The sequence below is a fragment of the Theobroma umbraticum genome, unplaced genomic scaffold (assembly GCF_002168275.2).
Source record: "Theobroma umbraticum cultivar Fairchild unplaced genomic scaffold, ASM216827v3 scaffold_130.0, whole genome shotgun sequence".
NCBI classification, from domain to species: Eukaryota; Viridiplantae; Streptophyta; class Magnoliopsida; order Malvales; family Malvaceae; genus Theobroma; species Theobroma umbraticum.
This window is the reverse complement of record NW_018397264.1, coordinates 1,380,518-1,401,581: the sequence shown is the minus strand read 5'-3', so window position 1 is coordinate 1,401,581 and position 21,064 is coordinate 1,380,518. Positions and strand designations below refer to the sequence as shown.

The following is a 21,064-nucleotide window of genomic DNA, read 5'->3' as shown; positions in this document are numbered from 1 at the left end:
AAAAAAACAATAAACCAGATTTTAAGTCCTCAGACCCACAAAAAAGATATTACGAATTCAGGGTCATTAAACATATATTAGCAATTTTATATATGTTAGTAAATAAATATAACACAGTTGCATCTATACACTCAGTTCCAAAATCAGCCATAATCAGGTGAGCTATACAAACAAAAAGAAAATTGCTAACCTCTTTGCCTAAGCTATGCCCTTCCTTCGAAACATGCTTGGAATTGAGTACAGAGCCTAAAATCTCAAATGCAAATCAACATGCTTCAAGCTTCTTCCACAAATAGAAAGCTCTTCTGATTATTGGGTCAGCTGAGAATCCTTCTGCATAGGCACTAATGGCAGTCAAAAGGCTTGTGAATTTCTCACCATTGTCCTGTACAAATTAAAACACAGTTTTGAGGTTTCTATATTTCAAAATAAAAATAACATGCAAATAATCCTGGACTTTAAGGACATTCATTTTGTTATTCAGTATTCCTTCCATACCAAACAAGCAATATCCAGATGACTAGCTTCATCATGCCAGTTGTAGCCAATCTTTCACCAATAGTAAATTTCATCAAATAACAATGATTTGGCCGTCAGAGCATGCAAATCTTTTAAAATAAAGATCAACTCATTCTACAAACCTCTGGTTTCTTAAATGTGAGATCTGTGGTGGCAAATGGTACCATATAGAATGGAAGATCACATCGCAGCATTGCCTACAATAACAAAAAGTTTCAAGTATCATGATGGAGTTCATAGATCACAATCTGTTCCAACTCCTGTCAAAACACACAGAAGCCGAGGAACTGAATAAGTGTAAATTGCAAGTTTCTAAACAATGACAGCATGTCGAGGATTCAACATTTCTGAACTGAAATGAATCTTTCCAACATGAGTAAAAAAAGTAGAGATTCTAAAAAATTTATAGGGGAAAATAGATAGGTGAATGGAGTTCACCAGGATCAGGAAGAGTGACAATGGCTCATTAAGTAACAAGATGCACTCACACACTATAAAACTAATCAACCTAACCTGCATTCTCACAAGGCTCAACCAAGTGCTTTTCAAATAGACTCAAGCCAAGTCAGATTTCAAATAGGGCTATATGGTTTCAGTTCAAGCTTTGATCTAAAAGCTTTCTAGGCAGAGACAAAATATTAAGCAACTTACTCTTTTCAGCTTTTATCTAAAGCTTATTGCTTTTGTAACCTAAAATGTGCTCAAGGAAACAGACGCATGCTATGCATGAGGAAATATATTGTGTGATCTATTAAGGAAGCTTTTTATGCACCATATGGTCAATAATTTAATTTTTCTTGACAGTGTATGCAGATGATGCCAAGTTTCAACTTGTTATGACTATATCCATCAGATTAACAGCTTCTGAGTAACTTCACTTTTTCTTCAGTCTAAATGTTGGGCTGTAAAAATATTTCCTTTTTGTTCCTCTAAATTTGAGAGAGGAAAGGTCCTCTACCACTTGCTAATTCCCTCATCCTTGGTGAACATATGATTGCATCCTAGGTCTGTCATAGAGACAAAGACATTCACCAACTAATCTCCCTCAATATCATATTCCTTCAAAATAGTACAACCAAGGTAACCCACGAATATCGAAGCCTATGATGGTTTTCTCTCTTTTTCTACATTTTCTGTAAGCCCAAATTATTAGAACAGTGGGAGCACCTCCTCCTCATTAAAAATGCTACGACAGCTTAGTAGCAGTTTCTAGCTCTTAGGAATCCAAGCTGCTAGTGCAGTGGAAGCACTCTCTCATCTACAACATAAGAAAAGATGCATCCACCAGGAGAAATGCCCCCAGACATTCCAGAATGCAGCCTTGATGGTCAGGACTTTGTAATTAAAGTTGCCTAGCCAACATCTCCACCACAAATGATGTGGATGGTACAAGATCTAAGTTGTTTAACAATATTAGACAGGCATTTTCATCATCAAATAAAGGGTCAAATCATCTAGTATGACTGAAAAATGACATGCTCAACATGATAAAGATTTAATTAATGAACATACATTGGTCATTAACATGAATTACGAAAGAAATTTCTTTTCACTTCAAATAGGTATTTTCCACAAGAAGCAAAGGATGAATAGATTACCAGGTTCTTGCTTAATATAGCTTGATCAGCATTTGCTTTCAAGGCCTGCAAAACATAACAGATAACTTTGGACCATCAGTTATTTGCTTAGCACGACAGGAAAAAAAGAGGGAGAGGGGTGGGAGAGAAGAGAGAGAGAGGAGGGGGAGGGGGAGAGGGAATGTAGGATCCTCATTATTTCATGTTAAAATCGAAAATGAATGTAACAAAATTTAAAACAACCAAGCAAGCATGCAGAAAATTTTCACAGAGCTATAATTATATCACCCTGTTTCCTTCCCCCACAAACCAAAAAGAACATCCACATGCCTTAGAACGAATTAAATCTTTTTATATTAAACACTAGAACAGAGTCTATTTGTGAACATAGAATGTATCCTTAAGGTAACAAGGAGATTTTCCTTTGCTGGTAAGATGAACAAATTCACCCGTGCAGTATTGAGTCTTGTTTGTAAATTCAGGGTGTTAGTTTAGGCCCTCACTGAAAATCTAAAAAAAAATTTATAGTCCAGTTAACGTCAAGTCATGAAAAAAAAAAGGAAACTTAAAGCAAAAATTGTTGGCAATAAATTACAAAATGAGACGAGCTGCCACATGGGTTAAAAAGGATGATCAGTTTAGAATATCCATTTTTAGATAATCTTCTCAAATCTTCTCCTTATTATTCTATGTGACAACTGCACATTGAATTAAAGGGATAATTCTTATACCAACCAACTATTCCCACTTAAATCAAACATGACTTTGAAATTAAACAATCATTTCTTGAAACTCCAGCTTTAGGGTATTAATTCGTTCTGAGATGGCTAAAACTTAATATATATGAACCATGATTCCTGAGTGTTGGAGCCGTATATAGGTTCAAACCTAGCAATATATGTCAACATGCTATAAAAAATAATGAATCCTGAATTGATTCAATAAATATAAACCATATGAGGTCTGGTGCAAGTCAACCTATTTATAGGCCAGGTTATGTAATTTCTGGGACTTAGGATGTTCTTGAATATATATCCAAATCAAAACCCAACCAATCAGCTCGTGCCTTATGCAAATGGCCTCAATCTCATTGGTCAGTTCACCTAGATAACTGACCAATGAGATTGTAAACAAAAAGGAAAATTTTAGTAACATGCATCTATTCATGTTGTGTTCATCCTAAGCTGATTCTACCTTCCTGATGTGGTCAACTTCAACTTGATCAACACACTGCAGTAAATTCTCCAATGTGCCTGCATGTGTAATGAAAGATCACAAACCAATATCCAAAAACACAACAGCCTACAAAGGAAAAATAACAAAAGCAGTACCAAAGTAGCGTAGAATAGAGAAGATTACACACAATGCATGAAAATCAGTAACCCTAGGATAAATGTCAATAAGCAACCCAAGGCTAAACCTTTTGGACTTTGCTTACAACATTAATAGTTACAGTAATCCATGATCTCAAATCCCATTCCTCAAATCACATAGCGATACATCTCTAATATATGACGGATATGACAAGGACATTGACATTTTTGTTTATTAAACATTTCATTGACAAGAGCACTTGACTCCATTTGAGATGACAAGCGTCTTGAACCACATTTATCAAGTTTTCACTTGCTACTCAGGCAACTTCTGTTTCTCCTCGCTTTCAATGGAACCAAGTAAAAGCTGATTATATTATAACGAGGGTCATTTTTGAATTGGGCTTATGAAGAGGGTTATTTCTCACAAATTCCTCTTAAATTTATTCTGGCAAGGGGTTATCAGTTGCCACTGATGTCCAGGTCTAGGTCTATAGATAGCACAAGGGCTTGCTGCAAATCATGATGATATTTGCATATGCTAAGGGAGGTGCACAAAATACACAAGAGAGAAAGAGAGGGCACAGACCATTTCTCAGTTGCTTAAGAGTGCGAATACAAACGCATTCAATTGTTTTTGGATATGACAAGCCACTTCGTTAAAACCATGTGAAAGGATTTTCAAAGATAAATCTATAAAAGAAGTCTATATAACAATGAAAATTATTAAGATTACATAGAGGCATGGTATACCCAAAGGAATCTCAACAAAAGACTACTCAAGCATTGCTCAAAACTGCAACCTACAGGATACTTTTCCCAATCTTGAAAATAGTGCCAACTATTGTTGCTTATAATGAAGGGGTAAAATTAATTTGTACTTTATTATAATTCCAGGAGCACTGGCACACTCATAATCTAGCTGACTTCCATTCATCAGAAAAGAGGCCAGAAAAGGAGTTTTAAAACATAAGAAAGGGGTAGATTGTTCCATCTGATAGAATGAAAACAGATGCAGCTTTTCAGTTCTCAACAAAACAACATACCAAATTTACTGATCAACTGCACAGCATGGACATTTCCAATACCATCAACTCCTGCAGTTAAAAGGCATTGATGAATCAATAATTTGAGGCACAGTCTGATCGCAAAAGGAAGTAAATTAGGAAGGAAAACTCCATAGCAAATCAAAGGTAATGAAAAAATATGTATGCTTAACTTAAAGTTGGAAGAACTCAATCTTCAAGATAACTAAAGGAGTGCAGAAAAAAAATCAAGAAAAAAGGAAGACACTCCAACTCATTCCAAACTTAGAATTTAAGAAACCACAACAAACATCACATGCATCTAAACAACATACTTGCATTGTATATCAATATCTCAGCATCACTACTGCCATACATGTAACATCCATAATTCCAAAGAAAAAAGGTTCAAGCCTCATATATCTAAGATAATAAGAAGGAACTCAGGAGTCGCAATTTATTTCAGTAATCAATCACCTCCTTTTGATACAGCATCAGTTTCCACTAGTATAGATAAGCAAGACTTAATTCTATGGTTTCTGTCTTTGTGAAAACCAACTTTTTACATGTTTTTCAAATGGGGACAAAGCAGTGACTAAAACATATGAACTTCATTTCTCCTTATACTTCCTGCCAAGATACTCTAGTACTAACAAGCTACCATGCTTTTACTACAGGCATGGCCATCAAATCAGATCCAGCTGATCCTAAATCAAGGCGACTGGCAAAAATAAAAGTGAATCTCTACACACAAAACGTAAGTGACGTTTCTATAGAATATCTCTACAAGTTGAAGACTTCTCCACACCCAAATAAAGAGAAAATTCCTATCACAACTCTCAACACCAAAGAACATATTACACCTATTTTTTCTATTGAATGACTAGGAAGAAAGATTCAAATATATAAAAGGTCCTTAATTCAAAGTTTGGTTTTTAAAACAAAAATATATCAATGAAGTTTCAGTTCGACAACTAGCATAAGCATTTCTACAATAACCAGGAAAAATCTTAGTCTACAAAGATGCTTCGTTTTGGTTAATTACATTTACCAATTTACACCTATTCCTTAGGATCTCTGGAAAATATGTCCTTCAAGTATGATTATGGTAGTAGGTTTAACCCCAAGACTAGTGGCATGGCCATTTCTAAATTAAGTTCATTTTCTTGGGGTTATGTAGAAAGTAGCCTTGATGGGTCCATGAGTCATATTCCACAAATGGCATTATCTCTACCGTTTGTTGCAGACTTACAGTACCTGTCAATCACCCTAAAATATACAGTTCTTATAGTATAAAGCGAGATGGAAGCTTATTAGCTGCATTAAATGTGCTAATCTTGTATATAAAACCAAACCTCATTTTGGATGAAAATACTTCCCATACAAAGCTCTGTATTTCTCCACTGTGTTTCCAGCTTCTGATTTCAATTCCTAGTTCTCACTTCTCACCAGCTACTTCCTCATTCTTACATCCTATTCCCTACTCCATACTTCCCACTTCCCATTCCTCATGTCTGATTCCTACTTTCTTCATCATGTACTCAAAGGTGTGCAACAATCCTCCTCTCTATCCTTTCCACCTCATCTCCTTTATTCACTTTTCATACTTTCTCACCCCAACACCAAAAGAACCATTTACAAGAAACATAGCTCATACGAGAGACGGTGAACGCAAACAGGCAAACATCTTAAATAGGAAATGAGTTAATACTGCATATAACTTTAAACTTATACATTATGAATAAATAAAAAAATGTATAGCTTCTGTGAATGGGAAGATAAAAAACTAGGCTACGGTATAAAAACACTGCCCATGTCAATTTGTGATGCTTCTCCATTTATAAACTAATTTAATGGAATAATAAAGAATGCAGGAGAGAAAGGTGGTGAACAAATTCTTTCTTTTTTTGTTTTCTGAGTCTTAGAAACTAATATAATGAAACCACCTGGAATATTATCACATCTGTCACCCATAAGAGCGATCATATCAACGAACTGGGAAGGTTTCAGATCTCCATATCTTTTGGAGAAATCCTCGAGTCCAAATGAAACCATCCTGGGAAAGCAAAGTAATACAAATCTAAGCTCAGGTACTCAAGAACATGGCAATATATCTACAACAGAAAAGAAAAACAAATCTAGTTATCTTAGGCAGAAGAAAGCACAATACGAACAGATTAGTAATTTAGTAAAATTCTACAAGTTTCACACTTTTCAATACAATGAGCCACTTAACCATCAGACTATAAATCTACACAATTGACAGAAACAACCACGATACATGATTTAGAGACATCCAACTCTATAATGAATGACATACGATACAACAGGTAAAACGAAACTAACTTGGCAAATAAGATAATGACACACAGCTACTTTTACTTTTAAATCCAATTGCATCATATACTGGCCTCAAACGAAGTATCTTGAATAGGGTATCTACTTTCCTATACTACTTTTCAGTAATTAATTAATGAACCTAAGCAAGTAGAAATATTCAAACTGTTAATTATTAGTTTATTACTACCATATCATCAAAACTCATGACGAAAATGAACAAATAACAAAAAGGTTGTTTAACTGTCTCAAAAACCCTGTTGAATGATCCCATTGAAAAAGTTCAATTCTCACAAGAAATCAGCTCCAGACTTTGAAGCTGCATTTATTTATTTGTCAAATAATTGGTTCTCGGTTTTGTATATAAATCTGAGGGCTTTAAATTTACCATATCATTTAATTCCTACCTGGAAAAACAATTTATATTTGTAGTAAACTAAGAGACCATAATTATTGATTACTAATTAACTTCTAAATCATTATATAAATAGTAATAATGATTATAATGATAATCAAAGGGGCAATATAACTTTTGCTTTAGAGTTTTGCCACTTTAAGATTCAGCGTGTCTTCAAAAGATAACAAAAACACAATGCATCTTGAACATGAAGCAGTCTACTTCAAGTTTGCAAAACTTTGGACAATATAATACTTGGGTAGGAGCACACAAACCAAAGATCTTTAATCTTCCAAGATAGCAGCCTCCTTAAAATAAAGGCTAAATGCCTTAAATTAAGATCTAACCTTTAGTCCAATGATCAATTAGGGACCTAACCTTTGATTTTATATAATTAAGTACTTCCACTAGTTAATTTGTTTAAGTAATTGAGGAGAATTATTATTGATGCTGGTGATACTTCTAATTTGCCTCAAGTGGAGACTCAACCTAATGAGTTGGACATTCCAATAGCTCTGAGGAAAAGGGCTAAATCATGCACCCAACATCCTACTTCTAATTACTTATCTTATAGCCGATTGTCACAAGCATTCCAAGCTTTGACAGAAAAAGTTGAAAGGGATGAGATTCCAAAAAATATTCAAGAAGCTTTTGAAAAACCAGAATGGAGGGCTGCTGCACTTGAAGAAATGAGAGCCCTAAAAAGGAATGAAACTTGGGATGTAGTGGAGTTACCTGAAGGTAAGAGTTCTGTAGGATGTAAATGAGTGTTTACCGTTAAGTATAAGTCAGAAGGTGAACCAGAGAGGCACAAGGCTCGTCCAGTTGCCAAAGGATTCACTCAAGATTTTGGAGTGGATTACACAGAAACGTTTGCTCCAGTTGCAAAGTTAAACACTATAAGAGTGCTACTATCACTAGCAGCTCATCTTGACTAGGCACTACATCAAACGGATGTCAAAAATGCCTCCAAACGGAGAGCTTGATGAGGAGGTTTACATGGATTTGCCTCCAGGTTTTGAAGGGGCAAGTGGTAAAAAAAAAGTATGTAGATTGAAAAAGTCACTAAATGGATTACAACAATAGCCAAGGGCTTATTTAGACCGTTTTGCAAAGACTATAAAGAGGCATGGTTACCATCAGGTACAAACTGATCATACTCTTTTTTTCGAGCATTCACAAGATGGAAAGAAAACTATCTTGATCATGTATGTGGATGATATTATTTTAACTGGAGACGATAAAGAAGAAATGGAGAGAGCTTAAGAAAACTCTTAGAAGTGAATTTGAAATCAAAGACCTCAGGCAACTAAGATATTTCTTAATGATGGAAGTGGCCAGAAGCATGAAACGTATTATTACCTCCTAAAGAAAATACACATTAGACCTTTTGAAAGAGACAATAATGCTTGGTTCAAAGCCAGCTGAAACACCCATAGTTATGAACATGAACCTTGGAAGAGCAAGGAGTGGAATTCCATGAGATAGGGGGAGATATCAATGTCTAGTGGGAAGATTGATTTCCTTATCTCACACAAGACTAGCTATTGCATTTGCTGTAACTGTAGTGAGCCAGTATATGCATTCTCCGACTGAAGAACATCTTGAGGCAGTCAATCGAATCTTTCAGTATCTAAAATCTACGCCTAGTAAATCTTCAAGAAAAATGAGCTGAGAAGTGTGAAGGCATTTACTGATGCAGATTGGACAGGTTCAGTTGAGGATAGAAGGTCCACACCAGGTTATTGTACAAAGGTTTGGGGGAACCTGGTTACTTGGAGAAGCAAGAAGCAACCAGTTGTAGCTCGTAGCAGTGCAGAAGCAGACTTTAGAGCTCTTGCACAAGGAACCTGTGAGCTGATTTGGTTAAAGAAGCTAATGGAAGAACTGAAAGTGACTAGTATGGGACCTAAGAAGCTATATTGTGACAATAAAGCTGCAATGAGTATTGCACATAATCTGGTTCATCATGACTGAACAAAGCATGTGGAGGTAGATTGACATTTTATCAAAGAGAAATAGAAGATAGGGTAATTTGCATGACCTATGTGCATACCAAAAAACAAATAGCTGATGTTCTAACAAAAGGGCTGCCTGGATGAAGTTTAGAAGTGCTAGTAGACAAGCGGGGAATGATCAGCATCTATTCACCAGCTTGAGAGGGAGTGTTGACAGCTCATGAATTTATTTTTATTGATTATATTCCAGATCTGTAGGAGTTAGTTTAGGGATATTATTTCCTTTCTCTATTTTCCTTCTTTTGCTGGATTATTTCCAGATTTCTTGTTCCCTAATTTCTCGTACTTTACCAGATTCTCAGATCTAGCTTTACATAGTTTTTCTTCTATATACTTAGCACCGAGTAATTCCAATAGAGATATTAGACGATTTTGTTTCATTCTCTGTTTTCAACTTTTGTCTTTCATTTAGGTTAGAAAGGAAAAAAAGATTATAAAAATGTCAAATGCACATTTCCTTTTTCTTGGCCCAGTAACTAATTATCACAGAATCAACGAAATCAGTAGCACCTGTCCGTAATTAAACCAACTTAACAAGCTGAAATCCTTGATTAAATATTTTATAACAATGTTCAAATCTTTAAATGAACATTGGGTCATAGGTTTAATCTTACTTAGGGCATTGAGCCTAAGATGAAAAGGAAACCAGTTAAGCTGCTGCCAAGATATTGGCTCCTACCAACCCCAAAAGAAAGATTAAAATAAAAAATTGTCAAGCACAGCCAATGGGCAGCTTCCACTATATTTAGCACTAAAAGAGTCAAAAGACAAGGTAAAGCTTTGATTGTTTTTGACTAGCCTAATGTAACAATATCCACAAATTAGAATATTGCATTCACTGTTACCATTAATCAGGTTATGCACATACGTAAGTCAGTAGGCAGCTTATAGTATCTTCAAGTTACAAATTTAGAATGTATTGGACCAATATCCATGCTTTAGGTTATCGAAACACAGATACATATACAAGTTCCTACAAAGTAACATACATATGGAAGATGACTTTCAAAAAACATTTATATATGGAAGATGTGTATTATGTATGCATAGAAATAAACAAGCTGCCTACTGTATTAAAAATGGACTTTATTACCCACTGCAACAGAAGTTAGGAGTGATAATGCATCAAAGAATGTATACTAACTCATAGCCACGTGGTGCAATTCGTAGTAGACGTAATGAAGGTGATAGGATTTGAAAGAAATCTTTGTCTGGGGAGACAACTCTAACCTGTCAGGAAAGAAGTGAAATCCAAAATAACAAATCAGAACGGAAATGTACTAAGAAATTCCCTATTCTGACTGTAAGAACAAAACTAATTTTCTTTGCCCATAGGAATAGACAATAAATCATAGACAATTAATTTTCTATGTCCATATGAACAAATTATCTACAAAAGTAGAAGCCCTTTGACTTTAGTCCTGAAGATCAAATTTCCCTTTCAAAGAACTTCCTGGAAACAAGACCCCAATCACCCCCTGGCCTCTTCCCTTTCCCAACCTTTTAAGTGGGTGAGGGCCTCATAGAGAGTTGAGAATTTAAGTACACAGAGGACCTCAAACAGCATGCTTGACCTACTAGGAGAAAACTTACTGAATAATACTAGCATCTTTATTTTCTCATAGATATTTCACATTAAACAAATTATTTTATCTATTTTTCTTTTTGATGTTCATTAATTAATTATAAATTGCAAGAATTTGTTTAAATGCTTAATTTTTATTAAATCTAAAATCGTTAATGCAATTCTATCTTTTAACAAAATATATTTTGATACCAAAAACCATTGATGTAGATATTGTTTGAGTGAAATACGAGTTGCTTTATATTTCATATGGCACCGCCAAACAAAAACTTTAGTTTCACCCCTGAAAGTGACCAGAACATCTCCAATTATTTTACTCCCGCATAAGCAGATAACAGAGAGAAACCTACATAAATAGCTATCAAGCAAACAGAGTCAAAAAGAAAAACTTCAGACCACTTCCAAACTTTGGAAACGGTAAACTCTCAATATAGCTCCAGCACCAGGTAACTTTACCCTTTCCTAATCAATATAAAAGAAGTCTGTGATATGAAATAAGTTGCTAATTTTGAAACAGTAAGCTTGTTTTTCTTATTATTGTCATTGGTATATGGAAATCTCTGAAGATAATTCCACGTAACCTTTTTCATTTTTTCATGTCATATCACCGATAAATTGGACAGCAAAGTGTCATATGAGAAAGGAAATAATTCTGTACCGGTAAAACTTCTTTACTTCAACCAAGCCCAAAGTCCTATAACCACGTCAAAGGGCATGCTCAAGGTTTCCCAAATACATCGTAAGAAAATTACCTTAAACCCTGCATCAACACTCCTTGCAGCCAGTGTCCCAATCACGTCATCAGCTTCTACCCCAGGTACCTGCCTTAGACTAAATTCTTAATTACTTGCCATACACGACATCAATCAACCAAATCATAAGCATCCTGGTGTCCAGCTGTTTACCTCAATCACCTTAATGGACATAGCTTTGATGGATGCCTTCAAATATTGAAGTCCCTGCACTATGGTATCGGGTGTAGGAGGGCGATTGCTCTTGTATGAAGGGTACAGAGTATGACGAAAATTTAAACCTTCAAAACATTAAGACTACATGATTAGACACTGCTCAGACAAAAGCATGTATATTTCCAGCCAAAATGTGGCATACTACTAAATATGTTTCCTTTACTTGCTAATGCTACACTTAATACTTAGAAGTCAAAGATATTTTGACAAGACGAAAATGCACCATAGGGGAACAAAAGACCAAATTGCAGGCCCTTAAGAAAGGCATATGAAGGATAAAGAATGGTGAAGCCAACATCCAAATATGACATATTAGACATAACTGTTAATTGTTCTCCTCATAACTGATAAGTCCATGCGTAAAGCCATCAAGACAAAGAAAAAAGGCTCACACAAATTTTTTGTGAGGTCTAAAAGTCATTGGCCAAATAGGAAGTAGCTTAGAAAGGCAGATCTACTGATTTAGCTTTGACTCTCTACAGAAGGTCCAGTATCATCCATATGAACAGAGATCCGGAAAAGGATTCATACTGTACTAAAGAAAATGTAATAGCACACAAGAAATCAAGATATCTAAACTTATGAACAGAGAAAAGGATAAGCAACATGTTTGTAAAAGTTGAATTTAATATGTCTTCGCCAAAACCTTTACACTATAGAAAACATCCAAAATGAAAGGAGAGAAAGGAACCATTACTTTAAGAACAGATGGCAGGAGGAAAAATCATATACTGCCAGATCAACGATGTTTTCCTGTTCCAAGGTTGCTAAATTTCTTGGAATAGTAACATAACTTGAATAGGAAATAGCCTCCAAAGGAACACAGCAGGCGTCCACTTTATACTAGAGAAGAATTTCAGGATTTTATTAATAACTTAGCACCTAAAATAGCAGCGTAAACTTCATTGATGACCCCAATCCATCAATTACTACATATTATACGCTTTATTAAGCAGTCATGTGGTTGTTGAAAATGACCACTGCTCTTTCATCACTTGCACATAAATTATGTTGATTAGCAGACACATTTCTCAGATAAATGAGTTTCTTCAATTGGTTAAACTAGAATTTAAATTAAGCAATTATTCTCTGTCTATTCATCTCATCGAGAAAATTCATACTTCTTGGAGTATTTCTTCAAGTCATAGTAATAGCAATGTTCAAGTAAAATCTAAATCCAGAAGCATCGAAATCTCCTAAAGGTAAAAGGCGTCATAATATTGCCTGTAAGGTGGTGCTTTCTGAAGGACCACAATTAAATGAACTAATAGCTCTTTGATGGGAGAAACAGGTACCTATGGTATTAATGGGAGGAAAGGGGGATGGAATCTTGAAGCAAGCAACCATAAAAATAAATAAATCAGCAAACACATTGGAAACTAGTATTCCTACGGAGTGACCTGCGTATGAAGCAGTAACAAAAACAAGAGCAAAAGCAATCTGCAAGAGTACTTATTCACAAGATATCATGAGTGAGGAAGTAATTGGAGTCACATTATTTGTTATTATAGCTTTTTTAAAAAAAAAAAGGTGGGGGTTATTATTCAGTCTTGGTCCACAAAATTGGAGAAGAGGTGAATTGCGAAATACTATATGCTTATATTTTATTTATTTAATTTTTTGTTTTTTGGTTGGTGGAAGGGGTATACTATATTGTGTAGCAAATACTAAATGGCAGAGTGATGAGGATCCGATAATAAAGGTTGGTTGTGCAGAAAAGTCAGAGACCTCAATGTTTATTCAGGAAAAAGAAAAGACATGTCATAGTGAAAGAACCAGCAATCCCCCGTAACCATAAGCATCACTAAATTTTGCTTATCAACATAAAAAAGGCTGATGGCTTATTGGACTCCAACATTCTCAGACACTTTCAATAAATATGCACATTCAAGGGCCACTCTCAATCTGAAAGATCCAAAGACTTAAAGATCTGCTCTTCTTGTCTACATGGGCAGATTTGGCCTTTACTACCGTAATATGATATGCACATACGCAAATGTGTGTGAGAGAGTGTGCTTGTATATAGACACACATGTTCCACCTCAGCCCAAACCCAAAAGCTTCACCAATATTATAATGGTTTACCAACTGATAATATTCCAAATTTCACAGGTGTGATTTCTTAGAGATCAGTCTACTTCAGCAACTTGACCACATAATAGAACAAAGATTGCATCAATAAAGCATACCTTTTGCCATGACATTTTCTTTTGAAGAAATAGAAGTATGACCAAATGGAATTCCTGAAAAGAAGAGGTCTTTTTATCAAAAAAAAACTGCTTGAAACAAGAGCTTCACAAACCAAGAAACTCCATGCCACTGACTATAAAAGGGATTATCATACTAGATGACCATCTACTGCACATAAAGAGCAATCAGCTGCCTGGAAATAAACTAATTTAGATACAATGCAACTCACAACAGTTTCAAATAGCATTTAAAGGTTTCAATTCTGACCACCTAGGGCATCTTAAAAAGTGCTAAAAGAGTTAGTAAACTTCAATGAACAAGACTATCATTTAGATTTCATCAATGCCCTTAAACAATATTTTGTGCACAAACAGAAAACTTGTCCTAGATAATATTTCTACCTCTTGCGTAAATCATAAGTACAATTAATTTCAACTTTTAAAGCATTTTCTGAGGAAAATTCCTAAGTATCATTTCCATGAAACTTATTCATCTAGTACACCAAAGCTAAGATTGGAAAGAGTTTCAGATCTCCTTCATACAAGGAGATCTAAGTTTTAATTTAGACTAAAAGGCATTTTAAACAATAGATGCAAAAGCATTCAAAAGTGTTTTAGCATATAAAGGAGCTTTTAGGCACAAAATCCAGTGAAATTTCAGCGTTCACAAGGTATTCTCTTTGCTTCAATAGTGAAAAGTAGAGAACTAATGGGGGCTTTCAAGCATAGTGTGGGCGAATGACTTCCAAGTCCCTTGATATCAAGATGCTAAAAAATGCAAGCAAGTGCACAAGAGAGAAAGAGAACAGTTTGAAAAGGAACTATACTTATGTAACACATTGCACCAAACACTTTGATCATATTTGAGAACAGGACCAGCAGTGACTTAGAACACATATAACACTTACAATTACCCCCAAAGCATCAATAATTAGTCAAAGTTTCTAAATACGTCTCATTTCCAAATAGAACTTAATCTGAAATCTGCGGATATACATGATACTTCCTATCGTATACTCAAAAATCAGAATACACATACACAAATATGCATATGAGAACATCCTGCATACCTATGTAGATGTGTGTATGAAAGCATGGTAGATGCATGATAAAAAAAAAATACAACCCCATATAATTAGCAGCACATATCATTATCTAAAATCAACACTACTTTGAATTTTGATTCATAGAACCCAAATTGTTGAGCACTTCAAAATTGAGGAATCTAAAACAGTATACAATCCTATTGCACCACTGAAAGAAAAATGCGTTATTGAGGATTATCCTAACCAAAATCTTACAAAAGTGAAAAGCACTGGCCCAGAAAATATATTGCTTCCAAACTATGAACATAACGAATTTAAGAATCCTTAGGGGAGATATCGGTTATATGTGGCAACTTGAAGGGGAAAAAACATCTTTCATGGAGTAATAAAATGGCAATAGAGATAAGTATAATAGAGACTCTACATATTTAAATGGAATTTGATATGAAGTTAACCTTTATTTAATAGTCACTGTCCACTCAATACCTTAAAGAAACAAAATACAGGGAAGGGCATCAACTTTCAAACAGAATTTGAAATACTAAACAAGCATGTGACAGCATAAAAAAGAGAGCAGGTAAGGCTATGAGCAGGCATAAGTGAATAGGAGCATGTTTATCACAAAAATTGTGCACTAAACATGACCAACAGGATTGATTTGGGAACACATCTTAGGACAGACTAATTGGAATGAAACAATGTTGTCCAGCTGTCCAAAAAGGTCTACACTTTAGCTTGTTTAGGTTTTAAATGAAGGGGAAAAAAAAGAGGGATCAACTGAAACAGAAACAAAGCATATATAAATTCGTAGAGCTCAGCATAGATATTTTGGAAATTTTTTTACTACTCAGTTCAGTTTGGTTCATGTTATTAAAACATGATCCACCTGAATCAACCCAAAGCACAAAATTTTGTCACAATCATTTTCTTTACAATTTATTAAGAAAATGAAATAGAATGTTTTATCACAATTTTGAAATTTTTAAAAGATAATGGTAACTAAACCAATTTTCACCCTTCTAGTAAGGTGTTAAAACTAGTTTTAATTCAGTCAAATTTGATTTGTCCAGTTTAGGTTTTACTCCAACACCTTAACATGACCACTAACAGATATGTATATGAAATGAAAACAGATTAAGATAATGAAAAATGTTCCCAAGGGAACTGGGAGCAAAACTACTTCAAATCAGACTAGTTTAAAATCCATTAGAAAAAGCATAAAAGATTTGTCTAAATAGTATGTAAACAACACACATAAGGACTAAGAGTAAAATAATTTTCAAAAAAAAAAAAGGACTAAGAGTAAAATATATGGTGAATTCAAAGCAATCATATTTAGCAATTTACAAATTCAAGTAATATAAGGAAAATAATTATTACCGAATTTTAAATCTTACCATCATGGTCAAACACCACCTGCATCAGAAAGGAGGAAAAAATGGGGTAAGATGAATATTTGGAAAATTATACAGCTACATACAGTAAAGCTATAATTTAAAACAACTGCAAAGACAAGCTACAAGATAAACTAACAGCAAGTAATATCTAAGGACAGCCTAGCAAAACCATAGAAAAGAAAATTTTCAGCAACACAGCTTTAAAAAGACTACACAAACTATGCAAAAAACAACTTTCCAAGAGAGAAAGTTACTGAACGGTTAACCAAAATGCTCCAAATATTTATGTGTTAGCTTTGAAGCTAATCTGGGACAATGGTGAAGTACATAACAGACAATCATCTCTAAAAATGTTATAGAAAAATGACCAAAAAAATATAAAAACAAAAATAAAAAGCATACATACCGCCACATGCGAAGGAAGAAATTCCAGAACATCAATTATCTGCAAGATAACAATAATCAAAAATGCCTTAGACCAGTACAAAAAAGTTGAAAATTAAAATCTTTAAAGACTCAAAACAGGGGAAAAAAAAGAGAAAAAAGAGGAGTGCAATTCACAAGAGAATTAATCATCAATTGAGACATAGCCATTGACAAGAAACAACAGAATTATTGGGAGAAAAGAAAAATAAGAAAAAGATAACTAGGAGGAAATCCACAGTTGCTTTACAACTTATTACATACATAAAAATAAATGTTTAAAATTGAATAGCAGAGGAGCATTTCATTTTGTTGCTGGAACTTGAAGGACAAATATAATATTTATTCCAAAAAAAAAAGAGAGCGTGTAAAGAAAATATATTTGCAGTAGCAACAGAAATTGTTTGGATTTATCATGGCTTAACCAGTGACCATAAGACAGTGCTACCACAACATTAGTGCTAAAGTTCAAATTTTGGATTAAATTTAAATGACCTGTTACCTAAGACGAATTTATGAATTGAAGGAAGCATAACCCAAATCCAGACATAGAAGACAAGCATGCAGAGAGAATCATGTACACGCCAGAACAAGCCTATAAGATTTTGATTTAGACTTGACAGGAAGTGGAGAAATAGAAGCTTTGAATAACCTTTTTACTGATTCTTCATAAAAACTAGCATTCTAAAATTTGGAAAAGAATGAATTCACCTACCAAATAATCTTCGATGATCTAATACAAAGCACCCTCTCTTTTCACGTTGGTAGGACAGACTTCAGTCTCAAAATCCAACATCAAATTCAGAAAAACCTAGCTTCTAGAATCAAGGCTCCATTTGTTTCACAGCTAGAAGTCGTTTTCCATATTTTCCAGTTTTTTGTATACACAAAAGAATTTTGTGAACAGAAAACAACTTCTGCTAAAAGAAAGAATAGCATGCAAAATGAGGAAAATGTAGTCCTTTTTTGAGATCCAGAAACCATTTTCCTTCCCCGATGGCTCTCTTTCTAAAACAATGATAGAAGGAAAAAATAAATAAATAAATACTTCTACATATATTTATATCTCCTTCACATGAGAGCCATCCCCTCTCCTTAACTGCCTCTCTCATGCCACTGACCAAAGTCACTTTCTCGCTCTCTCTCCATTTTCAACACCAGTTACTGTAGCCTATTTCTCCCATTCTCTCCCTCTTCGTCACTGGCAACCAGAGCTTCTTTGTATGCAAAAAAGAGTACCAGTGAAAACTCAAGCAAGTATTTGTATTTTATGATTTTTTTTTATGTTCCTTGTGATTGGTCTTTTTTTCGGAACATCCAGGTCAAGAACTTTGCAGACCTTGACTATAATGGCCACTGTTTGTGGTGTACTGCTTTTGTTTCTTACCTTTCCTTCGTAACCCTTGTCTCCAAAAAAAGAATATTGAATGCAACAAGTATAATGCAACTTTTTACCCTATCCTCCATGGTTAGGTAGCTATTTTGAAAAAAAAAAGGTATAATGCAACTTTTCCTTCAAACTTTTTATAAATTCTCATATGGTGTTTTATACTTCTTTTAATTTATACTCTACTATTCTCTATTTCCTTTTAGGTTGTAATTATTTTAATTTTCATTATAAATTATTCTACAAACATATAAAAGCTCTTTTCTATAAGTATACTTAACAAGATTTTCCTTACTTTCCAAACAATAGAAAATATTCCTAACAATGTCATTCATGAAAGAGAAAAAGTTTCCTGTTTTGGAAAATGTTTTTTATGGAATATATTTTCCTTTGGGAAGTTATTTTCTATGAAACAAACAGAACCCATAAAATGCAACATCCAGCTCCTGGAGCCATTGACAAGAATTATGCCACCTCTGGTAGCTGTCACATAATATAGCTATTTAATTCAGAAAATAATGTATACATTAACGATCAGACAACTCCACTGTGTAATCTATTTTCCATGACAAAATGAAATCAATAGTGGCCAGCAATCGGAATACATCAAATAAGTGCTTTAAGCATAAATACAACACAAAGACAAGCAAAGTACTTCCCCTAATGACATATATATTACTTACAAGAGATAAAGCTGTAAATATAGTTAAAACCCAATCTCCATTGCCATCGGCATGTGATAGATATCCATGGTGCAGTTTCGCTACTCTCAACCATACATGCAAAGAGAGAGAAAATAAAACAGAAAAACGATCAGTGTAAGTAACATATGAGGCACATAAAAAGAAATTTATGCTACCCAGATTTAGGCTATATATAGGCATAATTTTTAAGGAAGCTAGCTATTATGACTTCCACTTTTAGGAAACAAATAATATGCCTACGCTTGTTGTTTTTTCATGTTTTCCTTAAGAATAGTTTACACCAAAAAGAAAAGCCAGCAGCTTGAAACACCTAAGACTAGCAGCAGAAAAGAAGAACACAAAAGGAACATTACTTTCAATATGATGAAAATAAAATCCTTTAACAGAAAGCAAAAATCACGAGCAACATGAGTTACCTAGAAGTTTGTAGTAAGCCCTGTAAATAACTGATGTGCCATCAATAAGCATTACTCTATTATTTGAGTAATTAGCATTCACCACTCTTTCTTGAACGTTGGATGTGTCAAGAGCTGCCCCTTGGTGCAATATTTGTTCCTTTTTTGAAGAAATCACCGCATTCCCATGAGGAGTTGCATGACGAGCACCTGGTAAAGTGTTTAAGGTATAAGATAAACTACAATACCCCTGCCAAAAAAAAAGGTCCATGAATGACATTAGGTGATAGTTGCATAATCTCCATACAATATTATAAGGAATCTATGAAATATCTTCCAACATAAATAGAGGAGCGTAAAACCTAAAAAGCCACTTGCTGTCCGTCAATCATCTTTCATTAGAAATGGTATTTTGCAGCTTCAAAGTCTACACTTAAAACATTTTAATCTATAGTTGCAACAACATTTGTAGGTCTCCATTGGCCCCAGAGCCAAAATTTGCTCAAAGGGTACAGCCAAAGTGAATATACAATAATAGGCTACATATATTAATGAGAATAATGTATCAACTATAATTCAAATTATTGTTGATATTTTCCAATCAAGAATAAGAAGATTGACACCTTCAACAATATACAGCCAATAGCAAGAGTAAGACCGTGTCCAACAGACACTGTTGAGAAGTACCTTAATGGTTTGACAGGGTGAAGGATGAATCACACAGAATTTCTTAAAACTGGGCAAGTTATTTCCAACCCTCTGAGTCCTTGAGAAGTTTCTTTGAAAGCGATGAAGACTTCTCCATAAGGAATGAGTCTGAAAATTCAAAGACTGAAAACACGCCATAAATTCATAACAGCAATTCCTCTTTGATTAAGACATGAAAAAAGAGCCTTCAAAGATGAAATTGACCAGAAAGCCCACCAATGTCAATTCTCCTGCAATGGAAATGACACGATTAAATGGAATAACTCAAATGAAAAACGATAAAAAGAAGAAGAAGAAGAAGAAGAAGAAGAAGAACATATCAGCCTGCGATGGAATCATAAAATTTAATATTCTTCGCTCTTCCTAAAAAATACAATCCACTCCTAAAAAATAAAAATATTGCATTGAATCTCTGTCAATGGCATCAGAGAAATTTGAATTTAAACCTTGAAACTCTCCCATTTAGACATATTTCTATTTCCCTGCAATTACCAAACAAAAGAAAACGCTTTTTTTTTTGGCTTTTTCTTAACAAAAATGTTCGCATTCCACTTCAAATATTCTAACCTAACAACAACAGCACAAAAACACAAATTAAGCAACAATATAGTGGGATAATAAAAATTTTTTAGAAAAAGGCTTCTGAATACAGTAAATAGAGCTTTAGAAGTGAGAGTATAAAATAAAGAGAGACGATAAATTCATATTGAAAAAGGAAAAACGAGTGAAAATTACTCTTCATTTCTCCATACCTGGAGTGGGGACGAGATTGTTGCAGAGCGTCGAGAGATGTTCTTACTGATTGCCCGCCAAAGCAAAAAGGGATTCTTTAGCCCTCTTAGTTTTGAGGGTCCGTACATTTTCTTCTTATACGGTGCATACAAATATTTTCAAAGTAGAAGGTACAGGTACAGTAGAATGACAGACAGGTATACGGAACCTAATTAAATGGGTAAAATACCTTACCTTTTAAAGATTATATCAAAATCACGCCTAGTTCTATTAATTTTCAAATAAAAAAATAAAATATTTTTTATTAATTTAAAAATTATTATTATATTTTTTTAAAGAAAAAA

The 21,064-nt window shown here is 34.3% G+C and overlaps 1 protein-coding gene across 1 annotated transcript; it reads right to left on the bottom strand.

Annotated features, from left to right (window-relative positions):
• Window positions 1-26: 26 nt before the first annotated feature.
• On the bottom strand, window positions 27-20,848 carry LOC110421887 (5'-3' exonuclease family protein). The gene is made up of 17 exons (XM_089784399.1): window positions 20,788-20,848; window positions 20,205-20,218; window positions 19,968-20,111; window positions 19,302-19,530; window positions 18,865-18,944; window positions 16,778-16,816; window positions 16,372-16,390; window positions 13,929-13,982; window positions 11,677-11,804; window positions 11,524-11,592; window positions 10,331-10,416; window positions 6,381-6,490; window positions 4,456-4,506; window positions 3,291-3,349; window positions 2,118-2,162; window positions 642-716; window positions 27-385 (listed from the first exon to the last, which is right to left on the bottom strand). Exons 1-17 carry the CDS (start codon window positions 20,846-20,848, stop codon window positions 266-268), a joined length of 1,383 nt encoding a protein of 460 aa, XP_089640525.1. The 3' UTR covers window positions 27-265.
• Window positions 20,849-21,064: the final 216 nt, after the last annotated feature.

What these genes read in the sequence shown, in the direction of transcription:
- LOC110421887 (XM_089784399.1), bottom strand. Translation starts at nt 20,848, where the DNA reads ATGTACGGACCCTCAAAACTAAGAGGGCTAAAGAATCCCTTTTTGCTT. An exon ending in GGCTTACTACAAACTTCTAG is followed by an intron (nt 18,945 to 19,301) that starts GTAACTCATGTT and finishes GGTTGAGAGTAG; the next exon opens with CGAAACTGCACCATGGATAT. An exon ending in CTATATTAAGCAAGAACCTG is followed by an intron (nt 717 to 2,117) that starts GTAATCTATTCA and finishes TTGTTATTGTAG; the next exon opens with GCAATGCTGCGATGTGATCT.